We start from the raw sequence: 19,573 nt of genomic DNA on the forward strand, positions 1-19,573 counted from the left end.
AGCTTCAAAGTTGGGAATCAGACCTGAAGAGATGGGGTATACAGCAGAGGCAGGTTTGGCCTGTCCTGGCCATACAGAGGCTGTGACACCCATCATTGGAAAGTTGCGCCTACATATCCAGTCCTATGTAGATACTGAAGAATTTTACATCATGCCACTGGACAGATGTGATGTGTTGTTAGGTATTCCTTGGTTGTTTCGTGTACAGGGAATCATGGTCCATGGATGCCTACAACAAAAAGATCACTGTACAGAGCAGGGGAAAGACTCACATTCTGGATGTAAAGCTTAAAGGGGAGTCTATTCCTACTGTATCAGCTTCTGCTATTACTTCTGTAATGAAAAAGCATCTTTCTGCGTACTTGGTTTTTGCACGTGAAGTGTCAGTTTGTGATGAATCAAATTTATCTGTGTTAGATAAGGAAAGGTCAATGTTTTTACAACAGTATAGTGACTGCTTTTCCGATTCATTACCGTCTCAATTACCGCCAGAGAGACCCGAGGACCATGCGATAGATTTGGTGCCAGGCAGTAGCCCACCAAATAAGCCTCCGTACGGGGTTAGTGCGGCTCAGCAGAAAGAGATAATGGGCCACGTACAGGAGCTGTTACAAAAGGGGCTGATTCAGCCCAGTTCATCTCCATTCTGTTCTCCAGTGTTGTTGGTGCAGAAAAAGGATGGCTCATGGCGTATGTGCATCGACTACCGTGCACTGAACAAGAATACCATCAAGAATAGGTTCCCTATACCTAGAATTGATGATATTATGGACAAATTAGAAGGAGCAGCTATGTTTAGCAGGATAGATCTAAAGAGTGGGTACCATCAGATCCGCATTAGATCAGAGGATGTGCACAAGACTGCTTTTAGAACGACGTTTGGCCTTTACGAATTTTTAGTGATGCCCTTTGGTCTCACAAATGCTCCTGCTACGTTCAATAGGATGATGGACAGAATTTTCCGTCCACACCAGCAGTTTGTTGGTACATTCTTTGATGACATGATAGTCTACTCAAAGAATGAAGAGGAGCATAGGCATCACTTGGCCATTGTGTTCAAAGAGTTACGTAGTCATAGGTTGCTCATCAATGCAAAGAAAAGTGAATTTTTTCTGGAAGAGATCCACTTTCTGGGACACATTGTCTCAAAGGATGGTGTCAGAATGGATCCTACAAAAGTTGAAGCGATCAAGTCATGGCCAAATTTGAAGACGGTGCACGATGTCCGAAGTTTCTTGGGACTATGCTCCTATTACAGACGGTTTATCCGAAATTTCGCTGAGATTGCTTCACCTTTACATGCTCTTCAAAAGAAGGCAGTCACCTTTAGATGGACACAGAAAGAGATTTCAGCTTTTAATCTTTTAAAGGAAAAGATGACTTCGGATTCAGTCATTGTGTTGCCAGATCTTAGGAAGTCATTTGTGGTCCAGTGTGACACCTGTGGTAGTAGCATTGGTGCAGTGCTAATGCAAGATGGCAGGGTAGTAGCCTATGAGAGCAGAATTTTGCAAGGGCCAGAGATGACCATGCAGGTCTATGAGAAAGAGTTACTGGCTATGATTCATGCGCTCTTAAGTTGGAAACACTACCTGGTAGGTGCAGACTTTGTTGTCCAAACGGACCATCAGACCTTGCGATACTTCTTGACACAGACAAAGTTATCTGAGAAGCATATGCGATGGGCAAATATTTTGTCCATGTTCCATTTTCAAATTGTGCATGTGGAAGGCAAGAAGAACGTTGTGGCTGATGCCTTGTCAAGGAAGCCACAAATTTCAGCTGTGTCAATTCCTTATCATCATGAACTTGATGATATGAGAGAACAGTATGCAAATGATGAAGATTTTGCAAGGGTCTTCGAGCAACTAATGGATGGACAACGTCATGAACGCTATCTTCTTAAAGACGGGTTCATGATGATGCATGGCAGATTGTGTCACAAAGCCATTGCGACGCAAAGTTATGGAAGAGAGTCATGTCCCACCGTATGCAGGGCATCGTGGTATCGATGCTACAGTTAAAGCGATTGAGACATTCTTCTACTGGCCTACATTGAGAAGAGATGTGGATGCCTTTGTGCGAGAATGCCTAATATGCCAAAAGGTCAAGTTTGACAGGCAAAAGGCACCAGGGTTATTGCAACCACTACCTATTCCAGATAAACCATGGGAAAGTATTGCTATGGATTTTATCTTTGATCTTCCAAGAACGCAGACAGGAAACGATGGTATTTGGACTATTATTTGCAGATTTAGCAAACAGGCTCATTTTATTCCTGTCAGGAAGAAGATAAAGCCAGATCAGATGGCACGCTTGTTTATGAGCAATATTTTCAAGTATCATGGCATGCCACAGTCGATTGTTAGCGACCGTGATCCACGCATGACAAGTTTGTTCTGGAGAGGCTTGTTTGAGAATATGGGCACAACGCTCAAATTCTCTTCGTCATTTCATCCTCAAACAGATGGGCAGTCAGAAGAGGCGAATTCTATTGTCCTAGATCTGCTGAAGTGCTATGTGTCAGAGCATAAAGGAAAGTGGGAGCAGTATTTGCCATTGGTGGAGTATGCATACAATAATACAGTGCATTCATCAACTGGCAAGGCACCTTTTGAGATAGTTGAAGGTGGCAAGAAAATTCCTCCCATACTGCATACAAAGGACAAGATATTTGAAGCAGATAAGTATGTTTAGGACATGGATGAAATGTACAAGAAGGTCAAAGTGGCCTTAGAAAAGACTCAGGCGAAGCAAAAGAAAGCAGCTGATCGTCACCGTCGTGAAGTGGTATATTCACTTGGTGATTGGGTGCTTTTACGCTTTGAAAAGGCAAGGTTAAAGAAGATGAAGGGCAAGAAAAGACTGTTTCCAAAGCTCAGCATGCGTTACTATGGGCCTTTTCAAGTGTGCGGCATAATCAGTGATGTTGCATATAGGCTGAAATTGCTTGACAGTTGGAAGATTCACAATGCGTTTCATGTGAGTCTTCTCAGACCCTATGTGGGTGATGTGCCAGAAGATATGCCAGCTGAAGATCAGCCGGAAGTCGAGGAACTTGACGAGATCTTGGTCCCTGAACAGATTTTGGCACACAAAGAAAGGAAAGTGAAAGGCAAGGTTGCTAGGCGTTACTTAGTAAAGTTCAGAAACTATCCACCAATAGATGCTAAGTGGATGGAGGAAGGTGAACTTGCAGAGTCACCAACTGTGTTATCACTTTACCTTGAAGCCTTTGATTTGCAACCTACCTTGACCCCTTGAGTTTCAAAGCTACATGGATTGTCAGTGTGACAATGGCTTCTGAAACAAATGATGTACATGGTATTTAAAGTGAGCTCAAATGAAATACCTGTTACATGAATGTTAGAGCTGTACAGATTGTCAGTTTGGCAATTGCTCTTATGGAATGTCCAAAAGTTTGGTTAGTGCTATAGAAGTGAGTATTTCTTGTCAGTTTGTCAAGGATACAGTAGTTGCTTCTATTAAAGAGTACATGTGTAACTGCATTCTTAAACTGTCGATTTGGGTATGCTCGAAAGTGTTACGGGATCCAACGTGTACTATAAGACAGTGGCAAAATGTGCAGCTACCATTTTGTCATTGGAAAGTTAGTGACTCAAAGCAATGGCAGAGTGCGAAGCTACCACTATGTCATTGGGACAGGGTTCACACGCAGGCAATACATGAGTCGACGAGGTGTTGAATACACCAGCGTTGACAATGAGCATGTATGTGTCGTACATGTGTCAACAGGTGTTGAATACATCAGTGTTTACTAGGAGCATGAACAACATAGATGCAAACGAGGACGTTTGAGATTTCAAGAGGGGGGTATGTCACCAGCGTGTGACTACTATCTATCCTTTTTGTTGATTTCTTTCTTATTATCTATTTACTTTCACTTTTTGGAAACACCCCTCGGGAAATCTAACTGCCCTGCATTGCATAGCTAGTGTGGAACTGTCCAGAGGGAGTCCAGGCCTGAGGGCAAGCAGCACTAAGGTTGGACAAGGACTATGGTTAGCCAAAGTGGGGTCATTGACTAGCCAAAGTGGAATCCTTTTCTACAGAGGCTACATTTCAGTTCTGGATGTGGCCGCAGTGTACAAAGAGGGTCAGATGACCTAGAAAGATACAATGGCAGCATCTCCTAAAATTTAGGGAACTGCTATTTTGGGACCTGAAAATGTGTTGACGTCATTACCTCCGGAATGACAAAGGGAACATTTTCTTACTCTGCCGTGAAGTCAACTGGGCAGCCGGTTGGGAGATTTTTAGGCGGCAACCCCGAAACGGGAAAATGCTTGTAAATGTGCCAAGTGGCACCTTCTGGTGCACTTGCCTCATGCAACAAGAGTTGGCGCTGAATTTAGGAGGGGGAGAGCCTCATTTTCAGTTTAGTCACAGGTTAAGAGCTATGGAGTGCTTGCTTTCCCTCTTATGCACAGTGCGGTGCCAGGAGTGATGCCCTGCACTCTACGCACTGCCCTCTCTCCCCCCTTTGGCAGTATGTTATGCCCCACTAGTGGGCTTTTCATTTGACCAATGTACAGTTGTGTGGGTTCATGCGCGATTGCCGAGGCAAGAGCCTCTTGCACAGGTACTAGATTAGCTAGCGGCTAATCCCCCGTAGGTACAGGTGATTCGGAGAGGTTTCACGCTCGAAATCTCGTCCGATTCAAAGGGCAAGTAGCCCTACACGTGCAGGAGCTCGAGGACTTGCTACGGATGCGACCGGCACGCGAAACGGAGCCCGAAACAGTAAATTACAGCCTGCTGTGTATTTTTGCAGGTTTAGGGTTTTGGCCCTAAACAGACCCTAATACCCCTAGGAGGTTCGGGGACGCAAGAGGGCCGCTGTACAGGTGATCTGGCACATTTTCGGGGCTGAAAACAGAGAATTCAGCGTGCTGCAGATTCTCGCCAGGTTTTGCAAAGTGCCCGTATGCGTCGGGAAAGTCAGTCAATGCGTGGGAATACTGACTGTGAAGGGTCCTAGTACAGTTATGCTGCCGAAATCGGGCTGTAACAGTGGAAATTCAGCCGAGTTGTGCGGGGCAGCTTGTAGGGATCCACAGCGTTTATTCCCTCTTTTGAACAATAAAGAAATACCGAAAGGGGCGCCTACGTTAGGGGCCAATCTGGTGTCGGTCTTCTCATACAGGTGCATTCTAGCATCTGTATCCCATTCCCCTCTCTTGTGTCACTATAGCGCAGGTATAATAGACGACTAATAATGGGTGAAAGCTAAATCAAGGTTTAAAGTAAAGTCTACCGCCCTTTTTGGATTGAACAGACCGGTTTCATTGTATGTGTCTCAAATCAAGAAGAATTTGCTCTCAATTGTTCACTTCAAGAAAAATGGAGTAGAAATCTTGGATTCTGAACACAATGGAAAAGGGCGTAAGACACAACAAACTTTATGAACTTTCTGCGTCCAGATGCTCTGAGTTGTGAGAGGCCTACCTACATATTTAAAGGGTTTACAAGGGATGCTAAAGGAGAGCCCCAAAAGTTGTTCCCAAAAGCTTTTAAACATAAAGCAAAGGAGCTCTCTCTCTCTCTCTCTCTCTCTCTCTCTCTCTCTCTCTCTCTCTCTCTCTCTCTCTCTCTCTCTCTCTCTCTCTCTCTCGCACACACACACACACACACAAATTGCGTAGCCAGTAGCTTTTCACAACTGCCGTAGAGTCTGCCACAAAAAGCGCTTGCCAGCTGTACGGACATCCTTGATATGCACCGCAAAAAGCGGGCCTGTCCGTACGGTTCCTGCCACGTCATCTTTCCAACCAATTTTTCCGGAAGCTAGCCACATCAGCATTTTTGCATCCTAGCCAGACTGTGTGTGTGTTAGGGTTATGCCACGTCACAGTTTCTCTCTCTCTCTCTCTCTCTCTCTCTCTCTCTCTCTCTCTCTCTCTCTCTCTCTCTCTCTCTCTCTCTCTCTCTCTCTTCCACACACGTGCACTCTCTCATGGTATCAGCAGCTTTAGGCTCTCTATGGGACCAGCGCTTCTGCAGAGGTTCTCCTCTCAAGGGATCACAACAACCAATGTTTTTTGGAAAGCATCATCGTTTTTTGCAGATCTATGAGCGTTTTGCAAAACCCTGGCATGCAATGGACTTTGGCGCTTTTTAGTCACGGAGGACCCACCTCCACTTGCATTTTTGTAGATCAGGCGAGCGTTTTTGCTTCTGGCTGCTAGCGCTACACTTCTAAGACCAATTCATCACTACAACACCCCTCCCTCTACCTGCAGTTTTGGCCAGATCTAACGTTTTTTAAAATCAACAACGTTTTCGCAGAGGGGGGCATCGCTCAACTTCCAACCCATTGGATCTTGCTTTCCCACACGGCTCGGCACCCGGTGCCTCGCTGTCAAAATTCCTCTTTATCTACTTCAGATCTCAGCCATAAACTCTTGTTGTTTTCTCCTCACTTGGGGTTGTGCCAGGGATTCACCATCCTCCTCAGACCCTCTGCACCGCTCCGGACCATGCCGGGAGCGTACAAGCACGCTGAAATTCGTTGGACAACAGCGTTTTCATCACCTTGCAGTTGCATTTTTGGGTGGACAGCAGACACTTCGCTTGTGTTCTTTTACAGAGGATGAAGTTACTTCCTACCAGGACACTATCTAGTGGTGGTCCGTGCGGTCTCTCAGTGACTGTTGTAGTATACGGTATCTTCAACATCGGCTTTATCATCTATGAGTGTACGATCCTTGGGAAATCCATTCATTTCAACGGTTGCGCACTCTAGAGGAGGTGGTGACTTGTGGTTTGCTTTGGACACACCTATGCACTCATCACAGGAGTTCATACAAGATATGGTCATGCTCATGGCATATGGGATCATGACATTCCCAGAGAAGACACCACTATCTTGGGTGGGCGGACACTTACCACTTGACCTCGAACGTCGGATCGCTTGCTTACAAAGGAACATCTACATGGATTTAGGGAGAGGATCTTGGATCTCTTCTTGGACAGGTCATTGCTTGGATCTACATATTGGAGTGGGACTTCAGTGCTTTGGACTCTCTTGGAGAGTTTACCCGCAGGATGCGGGAGATCAGGCATCATTACATGACTACATCCGGAGTCACATGGAGCTTGGTTGCATGGTAGTGCAGTTTCTCTTCTACACTCTTGATCATTTGGATTGCTACCTTCAGAGTTGCTTACCCTCACCCTCGGTAACCTTACAACAGATTTATCCCCCGACCTGGGCAGTAGACCACTCCTAGCTCATTCATATTGAAAGCCACACCGAGTTGTGGTTTGGTGGCGTTGTTGGTGTGGATTTTGTTTTGGTTGACACCGGAGGATTGGAGGTAGGAGATACACGCAAGATGGCACAGACAGATTGGTCTGGCCTTTCCTCTTCTCAGAGGATCTTCATAGTGCAGACTGACTTCTCAGACTGGCTTCCCTTCTTAATACAGGATGATTACGGTGCAGACAACTTGGTCTGACCACACCTCTTCTCAGAGGCCCTGCACAGACTGTTGAGTCTGGCTTTCCCCTCATCTTAGATTACCCTACCTACTGACAGGACACCATCCGGTGGTGGTCCGTGCAGTCTCTTGGTGACTGCTACAGCTTACGGTAGCTTCTACAAAAGAAACTGTTTAGTCTGACTTTCCAGTTTTGGAGGATGATTACGGCACAAATTGCTACATCTGGCCTTCCTGGAGTTTTACACAGCTTAGCCAGCTGGCCACACTAGGTTGCAGGTTCATGCATTGACAAGCGTCCGGTCATTCTCATGACGGTTCATGGGATTCCTCATTTTCTCCAGACGGTTTGTCTACAAACACCACAGATCCTATTGGGCAAGACACTTGTAGGTCTATTGGCACTTCTTTCACGACAAGGAGTCGTTTTCACACTCAGTTTGGGACCTTCACGTAGTATCTTCATCCTGTATCGGCGGAGTACATTAGTTTGCTACACTACTCGTGAGACGGCACTTTACCATGGAGATCTTGGGACACCCCAGACTACTGCAGGCATTGTAGTAGACATCTTCATTATTTGCCTCTTCGGCTTCATGCGGTTTGTTCAGCATCAAGTGTTGAGAGGGGGTGTTAGATTTACACCACTATGCTGCTTCACACAATTGTAGGGCACTTCCTTGTACGGCTTGTAGCAACGATTGCACGCTACCATGGGGCTTTGCAAGCATAGGTTGTACCTTGTCCGGCTGCCCGAGTTTGGGACCAGCCACCCACTTGAGTTGGGCGCCCACCTTGGACACTCATATGTATGGGGCCAGGGGTAACACATTTCATCATCATTTAATCATTGTACGAGTCTTCTGTTTTGGTAGTCATGGGAGGCTGATCGCCCCCTCTTCCACACTCTCTCTCTCTCTCTCTCTCTCTCTCTCTCTCTCTCTCTCTCTCTCTCTCTCTCTCTCTCTCTCTCTCTCTCTCTCTCTCTCTCTCTCTCTCTCTCTCTCTCTCACACACACACACACACACACACTTCCGCACACGCGCACTCTCACAACGAAGACAACTGCAATGGGGTTAAGTAAGGTAATCACTATGGAAGGAGTGAAAATAGGAAAGGGAGGGCGAGATGGGGCAGCCGTAGTTGGGACATGTATATGGTGATCCGAAACACCTGAGCATATCACTGGCCCATCAGAACAAGTAGTAGCAGGAGCAGAACAGGAGTAGACCAATGCCGGCGGACAGGGTGCTTCATCCGAAGCTACTAACTCTCTACTACTATCAATGCTATTAAGGATTTTGTTGTGTCCTTCATCACTTTAGCCCTTTTATTTTTTTTTGTCTCAAGTATTGGGTCTACCGTAGTGGCCACCAATTTACCTTTTCCTTTTGAGTGCCTTCCTTGCATACCTGCATCTACATCCACAGGGCTAACATGGATATTGATTATCCAAGAAAACATCGGCGCTACAAAATACTGAAAGCTCGATTGGACAGATTGCACCTGTGCTCGAAATCTTTTGGCCCTGGTCTAAAAGGACGTGTACACAATCTGGTGAAACCCACAAGGCATGGTGTGGATCAGACAGTAGAGGTACTCAGTGGGAAAACATAGTGGGCACATCACAACTCTTCTTCAATTCTCTGGCATCTCTGAGTAAAAAATAATACTTGAAGACAACCCACAACTCTTTGTTCCGCGAATAATCTGGGTGTTCGGTATGTAGGAACTCTTGACAGGCCTAAACTGTGGCATCTTCGGAAAGATGGGAGTATGTGCGTGTGGTCAGCTTCAAAGACGGAAAGGTGGTCATTCCAAGTGAATGACCAATCCACCGCTATATCAGCTTTCTACATTAGGTGGTTGTCATCCGAAACTCCTTCACTATCTTCTTGGAGTTCCCTCCCAAGCTCTAGTCAAGGGCCATCTTGAGCAAGTGGGCTGGTTTCTATACTCTCTTGTCAGCTCCAACGAAGTGCTTTGTTGCTCATCTTGTGGCATCCTCTTGCAGTTTCTTGGTGATATTAGTTTCCTCTTCTCCCTCATCTTCGTCATCGATTTCTCCCTCCTTTCTGTCTATCCATTGCCAATTGCTAGCAAATCATACCAATTGGCGAGCAATACCCGACGTTAGAGCTCTTGCCATTGCAGATGTTCCTTATCCTTTTCACCCCTTGTGCCTCTTTTGTAATTCATGTTTTTGATATACATTAGCAGAGTTTGCTTTTAGTGAAAGAGCCTATCTTTGAGGTGCTGCCATCATCATCTCTCCACTTAGCTTGTAAGGACACTTTTTACTCTCTTTAGGAGAGTTTTTTCCATGGCTTTCAGTTTTTTACAATTTGCCATGTGGCTAGTTGTATCCATCTCTTACGAGTTTCTAGATTGTTATCTTTGGGCTGCTTTTTAATCATGATGTACTTGCCCGCAGAATAAGCACCACTTGGGCATTCTGATAAATTTTTCAAGTGTGAGAAATCAGCCTCTTTCTTTGGCAAACAAAAAAAGGATATGCCAGATATGCGACTTAGAGCCAAAGACAGAGGACCATGATCTATGCCAGTGCCCAATATTTTGTGAGATATGGGGATGACGTAATTGTCTCTTTAGAGAGGACTTTGGACCTTTGTCTAGAGAGATGAACTTAAGAGCAGAGACAAAGGAGCATGACCTATGTAAGAGCCCAATGTTTTATGAGATATAGGGATGCATTCATTACACTGATCAATGATATCTTAGGCTATTCTTGCTAGCTAGAGTTACACAGACACAAAGATCCTTAATTATAGAGTTCAACAACTCTTGCAACGGTCCCATTCAAACAAAGCATCACCCCTCCGCATGATTGTAGGACGCGTCAATTTTCAGTACATGGGGGTCTCTTGGATAAAGTTGTACCCTCATCCCTCTCGCAAATCTCGTCAACAATAAAGCTACCATTGCCACACGAAGACTCTAGACAATTATTGAGAGGTATTAAGCAACTCCTACAAGGTTCTTTATAGAGGAGGAGATTGATCCAATGATGTAGCAACCCATCAAAGTGTTTATGCTATGGGATCTTTAGTGACAGCCTACTCCGTTATGCTACCAACCGGCTCTATTAATCACTTCTTCGTTTACATTTTAAGCTTTTTACACTTCAGAGTTTTGTAGACATTTGGATCATATGACGACGATGTAATTTTTCTCATCTCATAGACGTAAATAAGCATTTCATTTCATCTCTCTCTCTCTCTCTCTCTCTCTCTCTCTCTCTCTCTCTCTCTCTCTCTCTCTCTCTCTCTCTCTCTCTCTCTCTCTCTCTCTCTCTCATGACATCGGAGCCGTCCCGCCGGAGTGCTGAAGGACATTGATGTTATCCGCCATCATCTGATGAGAGATGTCTTTGGATACTGTGTACATGATGCCTACCTCATAAGCTGCCCCTGTCACAAACTGGTGATGTGTCAGGCCGACAGTACGGACAAATTGTACGGACGTCCGCCTAATGCGCTAACAGGCTGACGTGGCAGATATACGGAGACCCAGATTTTTGTTGACATACTGACGTGGACAGCTATTTTTGTTGACATAGCTTTACGGATAGGCCCGTAATTTGCGTTGACAACCATACAGAAATTCCGTGAATTACCCTGACTGCTTTTTGGACAGTTTTTGGAGCCAGTAGCTTTTTGGAACTTTTGTTTTTGAGTTTAAAAGCTTTTGGGACATCTTGCTTTTGAGTTTAACTGCCTTTGGGACTCTGCTTTTGGGCATCCCTTGTAAGAATAAAAGAGTCCTAAGGGCCTCACTCTTCAGAGCATTTGGACGCGGAGAAGCGGAGGACCCTGCGGGAGTTGTACTTTGCACAAAGACTAATATAAAAGAAATATCGAAAAGGACGCCAATCTTTGGGGCCAATCTCTCTGGGCACAGAACTACGCCGGGCCGTGTCGACCAAATTGAACTATGATTTTAAAGTTGTGAAGTATTTTAAGTGATTCTCTCTCATATCGCAACAGGTTCTAGACATGGGGTGCCCAAGCTTGTTAGACCCCCCCATTTTAGTTAGACGTTTAGTTGTTTTTCAGCTTTCACGGACATTGTATTAGATTCACCAAACATTGTAAACTTTTGGTCTCGTAGGTCATTTTGGCCTTTGTATTCGTTAATATATCATTCCATTTCCTCTCTCTCTCTCTCTCTCTCTCTCTCTCTCTCTCTCTCTCTCTCTCATATGCATGCAAGCAATTCCTCCACAACAGCGCCCCCGCCCCCCCCCCCCCCCCCCCCCCCCCCCCCCCCCTCTCTCTCTCTCTCTCTCTCTCTCTCTCTCTCTCTCTCTCTCTCTCTCTCTCTCTCTCTCACACACACACACACACACACACACACACACACACACACACACACACACAAAACAAAGCAAAACTAATTTGTCAAATAGACGAAGAATCCATCATGCTTGGAAAAAAAGGAATACCTGAGAGAGAAAGAGTAATTTGAACCAAGGTCACGGCTGTAGATGCTAAATAGGCCAAACCCTTGTGACAAGGCAACAGTGTCATATGTGGTACCAAGAGGTAAAGGCCGAAGCTCAAGGGCGGAGATAAAAGGGTCACCGGTCAAAGAGGACACATCCCGAGCAAGGCACACACTAATAGTATCACTCTTTGCAGCCACATACATCTCATAATAACCCTCATCCACAGCGCTGACCATCACTGTAGCATCCACTATAAGAGAAAACTGAGGCATCCTGTCCTTATTGTCAAAATTTCCATAGTGGAAGGTCGCCCTAACTATGTAGGGCCGCCCTTCTTGCGCTGGGCTCAGCTCATAGCAATTCTTTGGTATTTTCTCGGGAAAATACCTCACAGTCTCACTTGTAGTGCTGACATCTGCAGAATCTTTCACTGTTGCTGACTGCCCTGTTGTTACGTATTCTTCATCCATCACCCATGTTATGTTTGCAAGACTTACAAATTCCTCCAAGCCCCCGCAGTCTATACTTAGAAAGCCTGTTGCAGATTCATAAAAAATTCACACACATTATGTACATCTATTGCATTGGGACACCAGAAGAGCCTTTAATTGCGCACCGAGCAAAAGGCTTTTTGAGGTGAACAACGTACATCCACATCCGATAAAAAACAATCAGTTAATGCATGTCATAAGCCCCCTTACACAGATTTCATTGCAGATTTCTTTACAACAGGTATTGGCAAATAGCTACTAGTAAGCACTCACAAAGCCTGGCGATGGACTGACAATGCACCTATACTGCACGAAATTACAATCATCCAAGACCTTCATCGCACGGCAAAAGCTCACATTATTGACTTTATCATGATGGTAGACAGATATAGATCTTCGTTCCATTATAAAGCCATCATGAACAGAGAAGACCTATGAGCCTTGCTTTCTATTTTTGTCCCTAAGAGAGAAGCGTTTGACTCCATCGGAATGCATGTTGTGACTTGCATCAACTGGTATATACAGGCGTAAACTATGCATGAATGCTGCTGTTGCCTAGCTTGCCTCTCTCTCTCTCTCTCTCTCTCTCTCTCTCTCTCTCTCTCTCTCTCTCTCTCTCTCTCATGGGCATGGAAAGGGTTGTGGAGTACATGATAAAGATGCGTCAAAACCCCTCACATCGACTTCCTAGAATTGCATGGGAAGCAACAAAAAAGTTCAAAAGACGCATAAAAGCAAGATCTTGAGCACGAGATGAATGCAAGACATAAAGAAGTGGTTTGGGAGATGGGATGCATTACACTTGCTACATGATGCTTCAATTGACTCTCAAGTGAATGAAGCTTTTCTACAACGCCAATGTATTACGGCTTGGGAGAAATCCGGTGGGTCACGCTTCATACATTACACCACCTATATTGCCCCCAACTACAAAACCATGTTCTTCGCTGAGAGAGGAAACCGTACTCACACTTACATGCTTGAGCCTATTCCCTTGTCCGCGATACGCACTATCGCAGCAATTCGGCTTAGCTCCCATTTCCTTCGATGCGAAATAGGGCGTTGGGGCAATGGAGAAAAGTCAAATCGATTGTGCACATTATGCTCACTGCAAGTTCGAGAGTCTGAGTACCACACACTACTAGAGTGCTCAGCTTTTGATCACATCCGAACTTGCTTCTCTCACATTTTCAGCCATAACTTAGACCTACACACTTTCCTCTCCCAGCCAAAGTGTGGGCTCTCCATTGCGACTCTCATCACTACAATTTTGGAGCATCGAGAGTCACTCATCAGCCATACACATACTACATCACATGTAACTTTGGTCCCATAGGTCATATTTGACCTCCGAGGACGATAATAAAATCTATCTCTCTCTCTCTCTCTCTCTCTCTCTCTCTCTCTCCACCCACACGCACAGAGAGGCTTGACCTGGTTGGGCTGCTGTTGGAGACATCATAATCAACAAAAGCACCGAGCTGAAGACGGAAACAAAGATCAGGATGCTTGAATTGGGAAGACACATTTTACAACTCAGGCCACACTTGATTGATGGAGCGGGGGCTGCAGGTTATCCTCGTCTTGCAAGACCACCTTATAAGTAAGACTGCAGTAAAATTCAAGCGGGGGCTGCAGGTTATCCTCGTCTTGCAAGACCACCTTATAAGTAAGACTGCAGTAAAATTGACGAGAACTTGTCCCTGCATGTAGCTGGTGGCTCTCTCTCTCTCTCTCTCTCTTCAACTTGGCGTTGTCCCTGCAATGCCCTGCATATAGCTGGTGGCGCTCTCTCTCTCTCTCTCTCTCAACTTGCCGTTGACTGGGTTTGATTTGTATTCGACGAAAAATCAATGGGTATACATCATAATGCTTAAGTCTTTGTGTATTCTTTTTTATTTTGGTCCAGGTCGTATGCTGAGTTTGACTAATATAATCTTCCTCGCGCTTATGGTTTTTTTTTAATCAAGGGAAAACACAATTCCCAAAATACCCCTCAAATTTTAAAAATTCCCAACATGCCCTTCAAATTCTCGAAATACCCTCGGTTGTGAGATTAAATTTCTCCAAAGATAATTTTCTTTTGTAGCTTTTCAAAAGAAGACTAATTGTCTATCAATTCAAGATGCTAAAACTAGAATATGAGTTGGTTATGTAGGCTTTGGAGATTAATTGCTTCATTATTTTTAGACCCAATATGAGTTGGTTATGTAGACAAATTTGAGGGGTGTTTTGGTCATTTTTCCAAATTTAATTCAAAACACTTAAGACAAGAAAGGGCCACTGCCAAGGAAAAAAAAAAGGGGTACAATGTATTTTAACCGCCTAAAATCATAAAATCTCGATTAGATTTTGAGCTTGCCTTGAAGAAAACCGGTGAATTTACACAAGTTTTAGTGTAAATACCGGTCAAAATTTGACCTATAAACCGAAAGAATTTCAAGTTTCCCCGGAAAGGACTCAAAGCCTAGGAGTCGGGAGTCAAAGAAGAGGCAAAGAACATGAAGAATGCAAATGTACGTGCACAAAGGCTTGGCACATGCAAAGTCTTTTGACTTTCAAAAAAACTTTCCACTTAGAGCCGAGTCTCGCTGGCTCTTAAATATTAGTGGTACTAGTTTTACAAGAAAATTACCAAAATATCCCTCTAATTTGAGGAAATTCCCAAAATACCCCTCAAATTTCAAAAATTCCCAAAATGCCCCCAATATTTTGTCAGAAATTCCCAAAACGCCCTTTGAATTTTCCAAAATTCCTAAAATACCCTTGGTTGTGAAATTAAAGTTCTCCAAACATTAAAAAAATTGTAGCTTTTCATAAGAAGTAGATTATCTATCAATACAAGATGCTAAAAGTAGTATTATTATATAGTCTCGCTTGTAGCGAGGGCCTCCCAACCCTAACGCAGCCCTGCATCGAACAGCTCCAGCTGCTTCTCATCGGCTGGGGGCACCTTTAGGAGAACAGTCCGGAGGTTTGGCTTCAAGCTTGCATGAGGAGCCCGTCATGCAGCTGATCGTGCTACATGTTGAGGGGGTCGCAAATGGCGTGGGGGCAAGGGTCTGCCCGACTACCCTCTCCCTTTTAGGCTGTGTTGGGAGATGCTGCAAAGAGCCGATTTTTGTAACGTTTGGGCCTGGCGGTAGCCCGCTTCTGTTCGAAGTCAAATCACCTTCCTATTCGTGCTTCATGAGGAGGAGATCTCGGCAAGGCGGCTAGCACATTGGCTTTTTGCCCGGTCAAGAGTCACAAGCTCTTCTCTCTCCACCTATCTAATCGTGGTAGTTAGGAGCCACGAAACTGTTATAGTCTTGTCATTTCCCCTCAAAACTGAGGTAAAAACTAGCCTCACACCTGGTTGACTTCTGGAGCCCTCTCGAATAGGAAGAAGTTGTTCGAGATCTGTCCCATTGCTCAGTCAAATCAAGATTTTATTTCTTAAGCCACCAAAGGCGTGGTCATGCAAGACACAATTATCAGTTATCATTAATTGTGCCTATTATGCTCTTTTTCGTAAAAGAATTGGTGGCTATTCAGCCTTAACCATGGTCACACACAATTCCTTGAGAAAATCTCATTGCCACCTGACGGATGATGGGTTGATTACAGTCGATTCCCTTTTTTTTTAGAATCTCGTGCATGTGACACTGACAAGGAAAAATCCACCTATGAGCCATATATTGAAGACAGTTACAAAGCTGGTCGTGAATCATTACCTCACCCCCTAGAAGGGAGCAAGTTCAACTTTCTATGTATGACCACAAAGAGGACTAAGTTATCCGCTTAAATAATTAAGCCTCGTGTGATCACCACCTAACAATACTAAAACCAATGTATTGTCAATTCATGACTTTTAGTGCTCTCATTAATCTACAATGCATGATTTTTAGTGTTGTAAAATGGAGGGGTTTGTGCTTATCAAAGAATGAAAATAAGTCTATCTATATATACTATTATAATGGGGGAATGGATTTCGACGCCTCCCCTTGGACACGTGTCCAAACCTCCTCACTCCTACGCTTTCGGGCAGTGTGTTCTGAGCGAAACAATGTGTGTGTGTGTGTGTGTGTGTGTGTGTGTGTGTGTGTGCGCACGCGCGCGCGGGAGAGAGAGAGAGAGAGAGAGAGAGAGAGAGAGAGAGAGAGAGAGAGAGAGAGAGGGGCTTAGAAAGCATTACTAAAAGTCGCAACAGGAAGGCCGTCAAATCAGCCAGAAGCATAGAGAGAGAGAGAGAGAGAGAGAGAGTCCTATAGAGCTTGTTGCAGCCACCTCACAGGCTCGGCGAGGTCGATGGGTGTTGCGGGGCAGGTAGTGTGGGAAGCGCCCATGGCCAAGAATGCACTTCAGCTACATCATAGAAGAGAAGCACAGAGATGTAATGTGCCCACCATTGCAGAAGCCTCAATATGTGGGTGCATATCTGTGTAACTGCAACCCTCCAGCTTCATCCGAGCTTGCCAAAGGGAAAGCTCATCCTCATCCGGAACAAGGATGTGCAGGCTAGTTGGGAAGTTCTTCCAAGCTGGGAATTTTTCCAAGAAGGCAAGCAGTACTGCCATCTCATTATCCATCAGCATCGCCATTATGAGAGTTGAAGGGCGCCCTCCGCAGGATATCGGATCCTCCGAAGAGGGCTTCTTCGAGGCTACCAATGCTCCTTGCCTGCCAAAAGACTCACTCTGCTTATTAGTGTAGAAGAGAGAACATAAAATCCAGGCATGTAAGGATCAATGAAGATGCATCTGTATGTGTGTATGGAGAAGATAAGCTAAACGTGCTACCAAGCAAAGGATATTTCTCTCTCAAGCCCAGAGGATGCAAGAGGTGGAGGTCTACTGGTTGTAGAAAGAGAATGTTTGTGTGTGTGTGTGTGTGTGTGTGTGTGTGTGAGAGAGAGAGAGAGAGAGAGAGAGAGAGAGAGAGAGAGAGAGCATGGTGAGGGTGGAGAGTTGAAGGGTGGCGATGGGGGTATTGGTGGTGAAGGTAAATGAGGGGAGCTGATGCTGAGAGTGTGTTGTCAGATGCGGTGCCTTCCATGCATCTGTGTAGGCAAACGCGAGTGCACACGAGAGAGAGAGAGAGAGAGAGAGAGAGAGAGAGAGAGAGAGAGAGAGAGAGCATGGTGAGGGTGGAGAGCTGAAGGGTGAGGATGGGGGTACTGGTGGTGAAGGTAAATGAGGGGAGTTGATGCTGAGAGTGTGTTGTCAGATGCGGTGCCTTTCATGCATCTATGTAGGCAAACGTGAGCGCACACGAGAGAGAGAGAGAGAGAGAGAGAGAGAGAGAGAGAGAGAGAGAGAGAGCATGTTGAGGGTGGAGAGCTGAAGGGTGGCGATGGGGGTACTGATGGTGAAGGTAAATGAGGGGAGCTGATGCTGAGAGTGTGTTGTCAGATGCGGTGCCTTCCATGCATCTGTGTAGGCAAACGTGAGCGCACACGAGAGAGAGAGAGAGAGAGAGAGAGAGAGAGAGAGAGAGAGAGAGAGAGAGAGAGAGAGAGAGAGAGAGAGAGAGAGAGAGAGAGAGAGAGAGAGAGAGAGAGAGAGAGAGAGAGAGACGTTGGTTGAGGGTGGAGAGCTGAAGGGTGGCGATGGGGGTAATGATGGTGAAGGTAAATGAGGGGAGGTGATACTGACCCGATCCTATCACAAATTTTTTGTTTACTATATTTTGTTGGTTTTCCCTGCTTCTAGAGGTTTACAATAAAAGAAAGAGTGCGAACAACCTCTTGGAAAAATTCAAAAAATGACTTGATGGGAATTTTTCCTTGGCTAGTTCACAAGAGGTGAAAGGTAGAACCTAGTGGTAAAGGGAAGGGAAAATATGTAAATGTGAAAAGAAAAGATATGATGTGTTTATGGAGCCATGCACCCATGATTCAAGGGTCATGAAGGGCTCATATCATCATGGCTTTGGAGCCATATGATGATTCAAACAAATGGGACCCAGGTGGAAGACTTGGTAAAGGAAGGAAACAAACACATGATTTTGCTGGATTTTTTAAAAATACGTCCACTCCGATCCAAGAAAAGTTGTCTTCATCAAAGTTGTAGCTTATGAGCTGGAGATTCTGACCATATTTTTTTGATAATTTTTGCAGCTACGGTCTAGGAAATATGGCAAAAATGGTGGATGCCAATTTTTTCAACTGTGGTATAGACCACCCCCTCTACCTTTACACACACACCCTTCCTTTTCCACATTGAGTCCTTCTCTAAAAATCAGTCATTAGTCTCCTCACCCTCCCCTCCTTCCTCCTCTCTATGAAGCTCATAAAACCATCACAAATTCCTCTTCTAATCACCTCTCAAATCATGCTTAATCTTGTTGTAATTCATAAGTTTTCATTCAACCCCTTTCTATTATTACTAGATATGCATTGATTTTATGTAGATTCTTTACATTTTAAAATAAGGAAGCTCTTGGACTCAAGCTATGGAGGAAGGAGTGAAGACAACACAAGTGATGATGGAGCCAATTAGTTGCAAATTGGTCAACAAATCACTTGGAAGGAGCTTCTTCATTGGTGGAATGTCCCTAATCAAGCTTCATTTGTACAAATTGCACTTGGATCTTAACCTCACTCCTAATCACTCTCTTGCCTATATAAAGAGGCCCCCCCCTTTGTAATTTCAAGCCTCCCTCGGCCTCATTGAGTCTTTGTATCACTCATCATGAGCCCATAAAGCTCATTCATTCACTCTATTCTTTGTACATTTTAGAGTGCAAATTGTTTTATGCTAGTAACCTCCCCTCCTCTTACTTATGTTAATTAAGAGAGATCTTTTATGTGTGTGTGAGAGTGCTTGATGTGATTTTGTCTAAATATTGAGTTGTTGTTTAGTAATCTACATGCTATTTGTGTTGGGAGTGCTTGAAGTTATCCATTCCTTGTACACACATTGAGGTTAATGTTTCATTCATAGTGATAGCTCTCTCTCTCTCTCTCTCTCTCTCTCTCTCTCTCTCTCTCTCTCTCTCTCTCTCTCTCTCTCTGTGTGTGTGTGTGTGTGTGTGTGTGTGTGGGAATGGCGGCCTCTACACCAAAACAAACTCCACTGCACCACAAGGGAAATGAGATGAGGGCACCACCTAGTCTTGGAAGCGTGTACTAGGACCCACTTTGATGCCCGACGTCTATCAATCTTGA

The 19,573-nt window shown here is 44.8% G+C and overlaps 1 protein-coding gene across 1 annotated transcript in view; it reads right to left on the reverse strand.

Moving 5' to 3' along the window:
- The window catches only part of LOC147449032 (putative LRR receptor-like serine/threonine-protein kinase MEE39), a 56,483-nt gene extending 42,236 nt beyond the window's left edge, over positions 1-14,247 (reverse strand). Inside the window, exons 1-2 of the mRNA XM_086522508.1 lie at positions 13,858-14,247; positions 11,930-12,467 (exon numbers count right to left, since the gene is read on the reverse strand). Coding sequence (XP_086378634.1) covers positions 11,930-12,467; positions 13,858-13,951 — 632 coding nt within the window. The 5' untranslated portion in view covers positions 13,952-14,247. The remainder of the gene's footprint in view (positions 1-11,929; positions 12,468-13,857) is intronic.
- Positions 14,248-19,573: the final 5,326 nt, after the last annotated feature.

This window comes from Adiantum capillus-veneris, chromosome 10 (assembly GCF_014529385.1).
Source record: "Adiantum capillus-veneris isolate H3 chromosome 10, ASM1452938v2, whole genome shotgun sequence".
In the NCBI taxonomy this organism is placed as follows: domain Eukaryota; kingdom Viridiplantae; phylum Streptophyta; class Polypodiopsida; order Polypodiales; family Pteridaceae; genus Adiantum; species Adiantum capillus-veneris.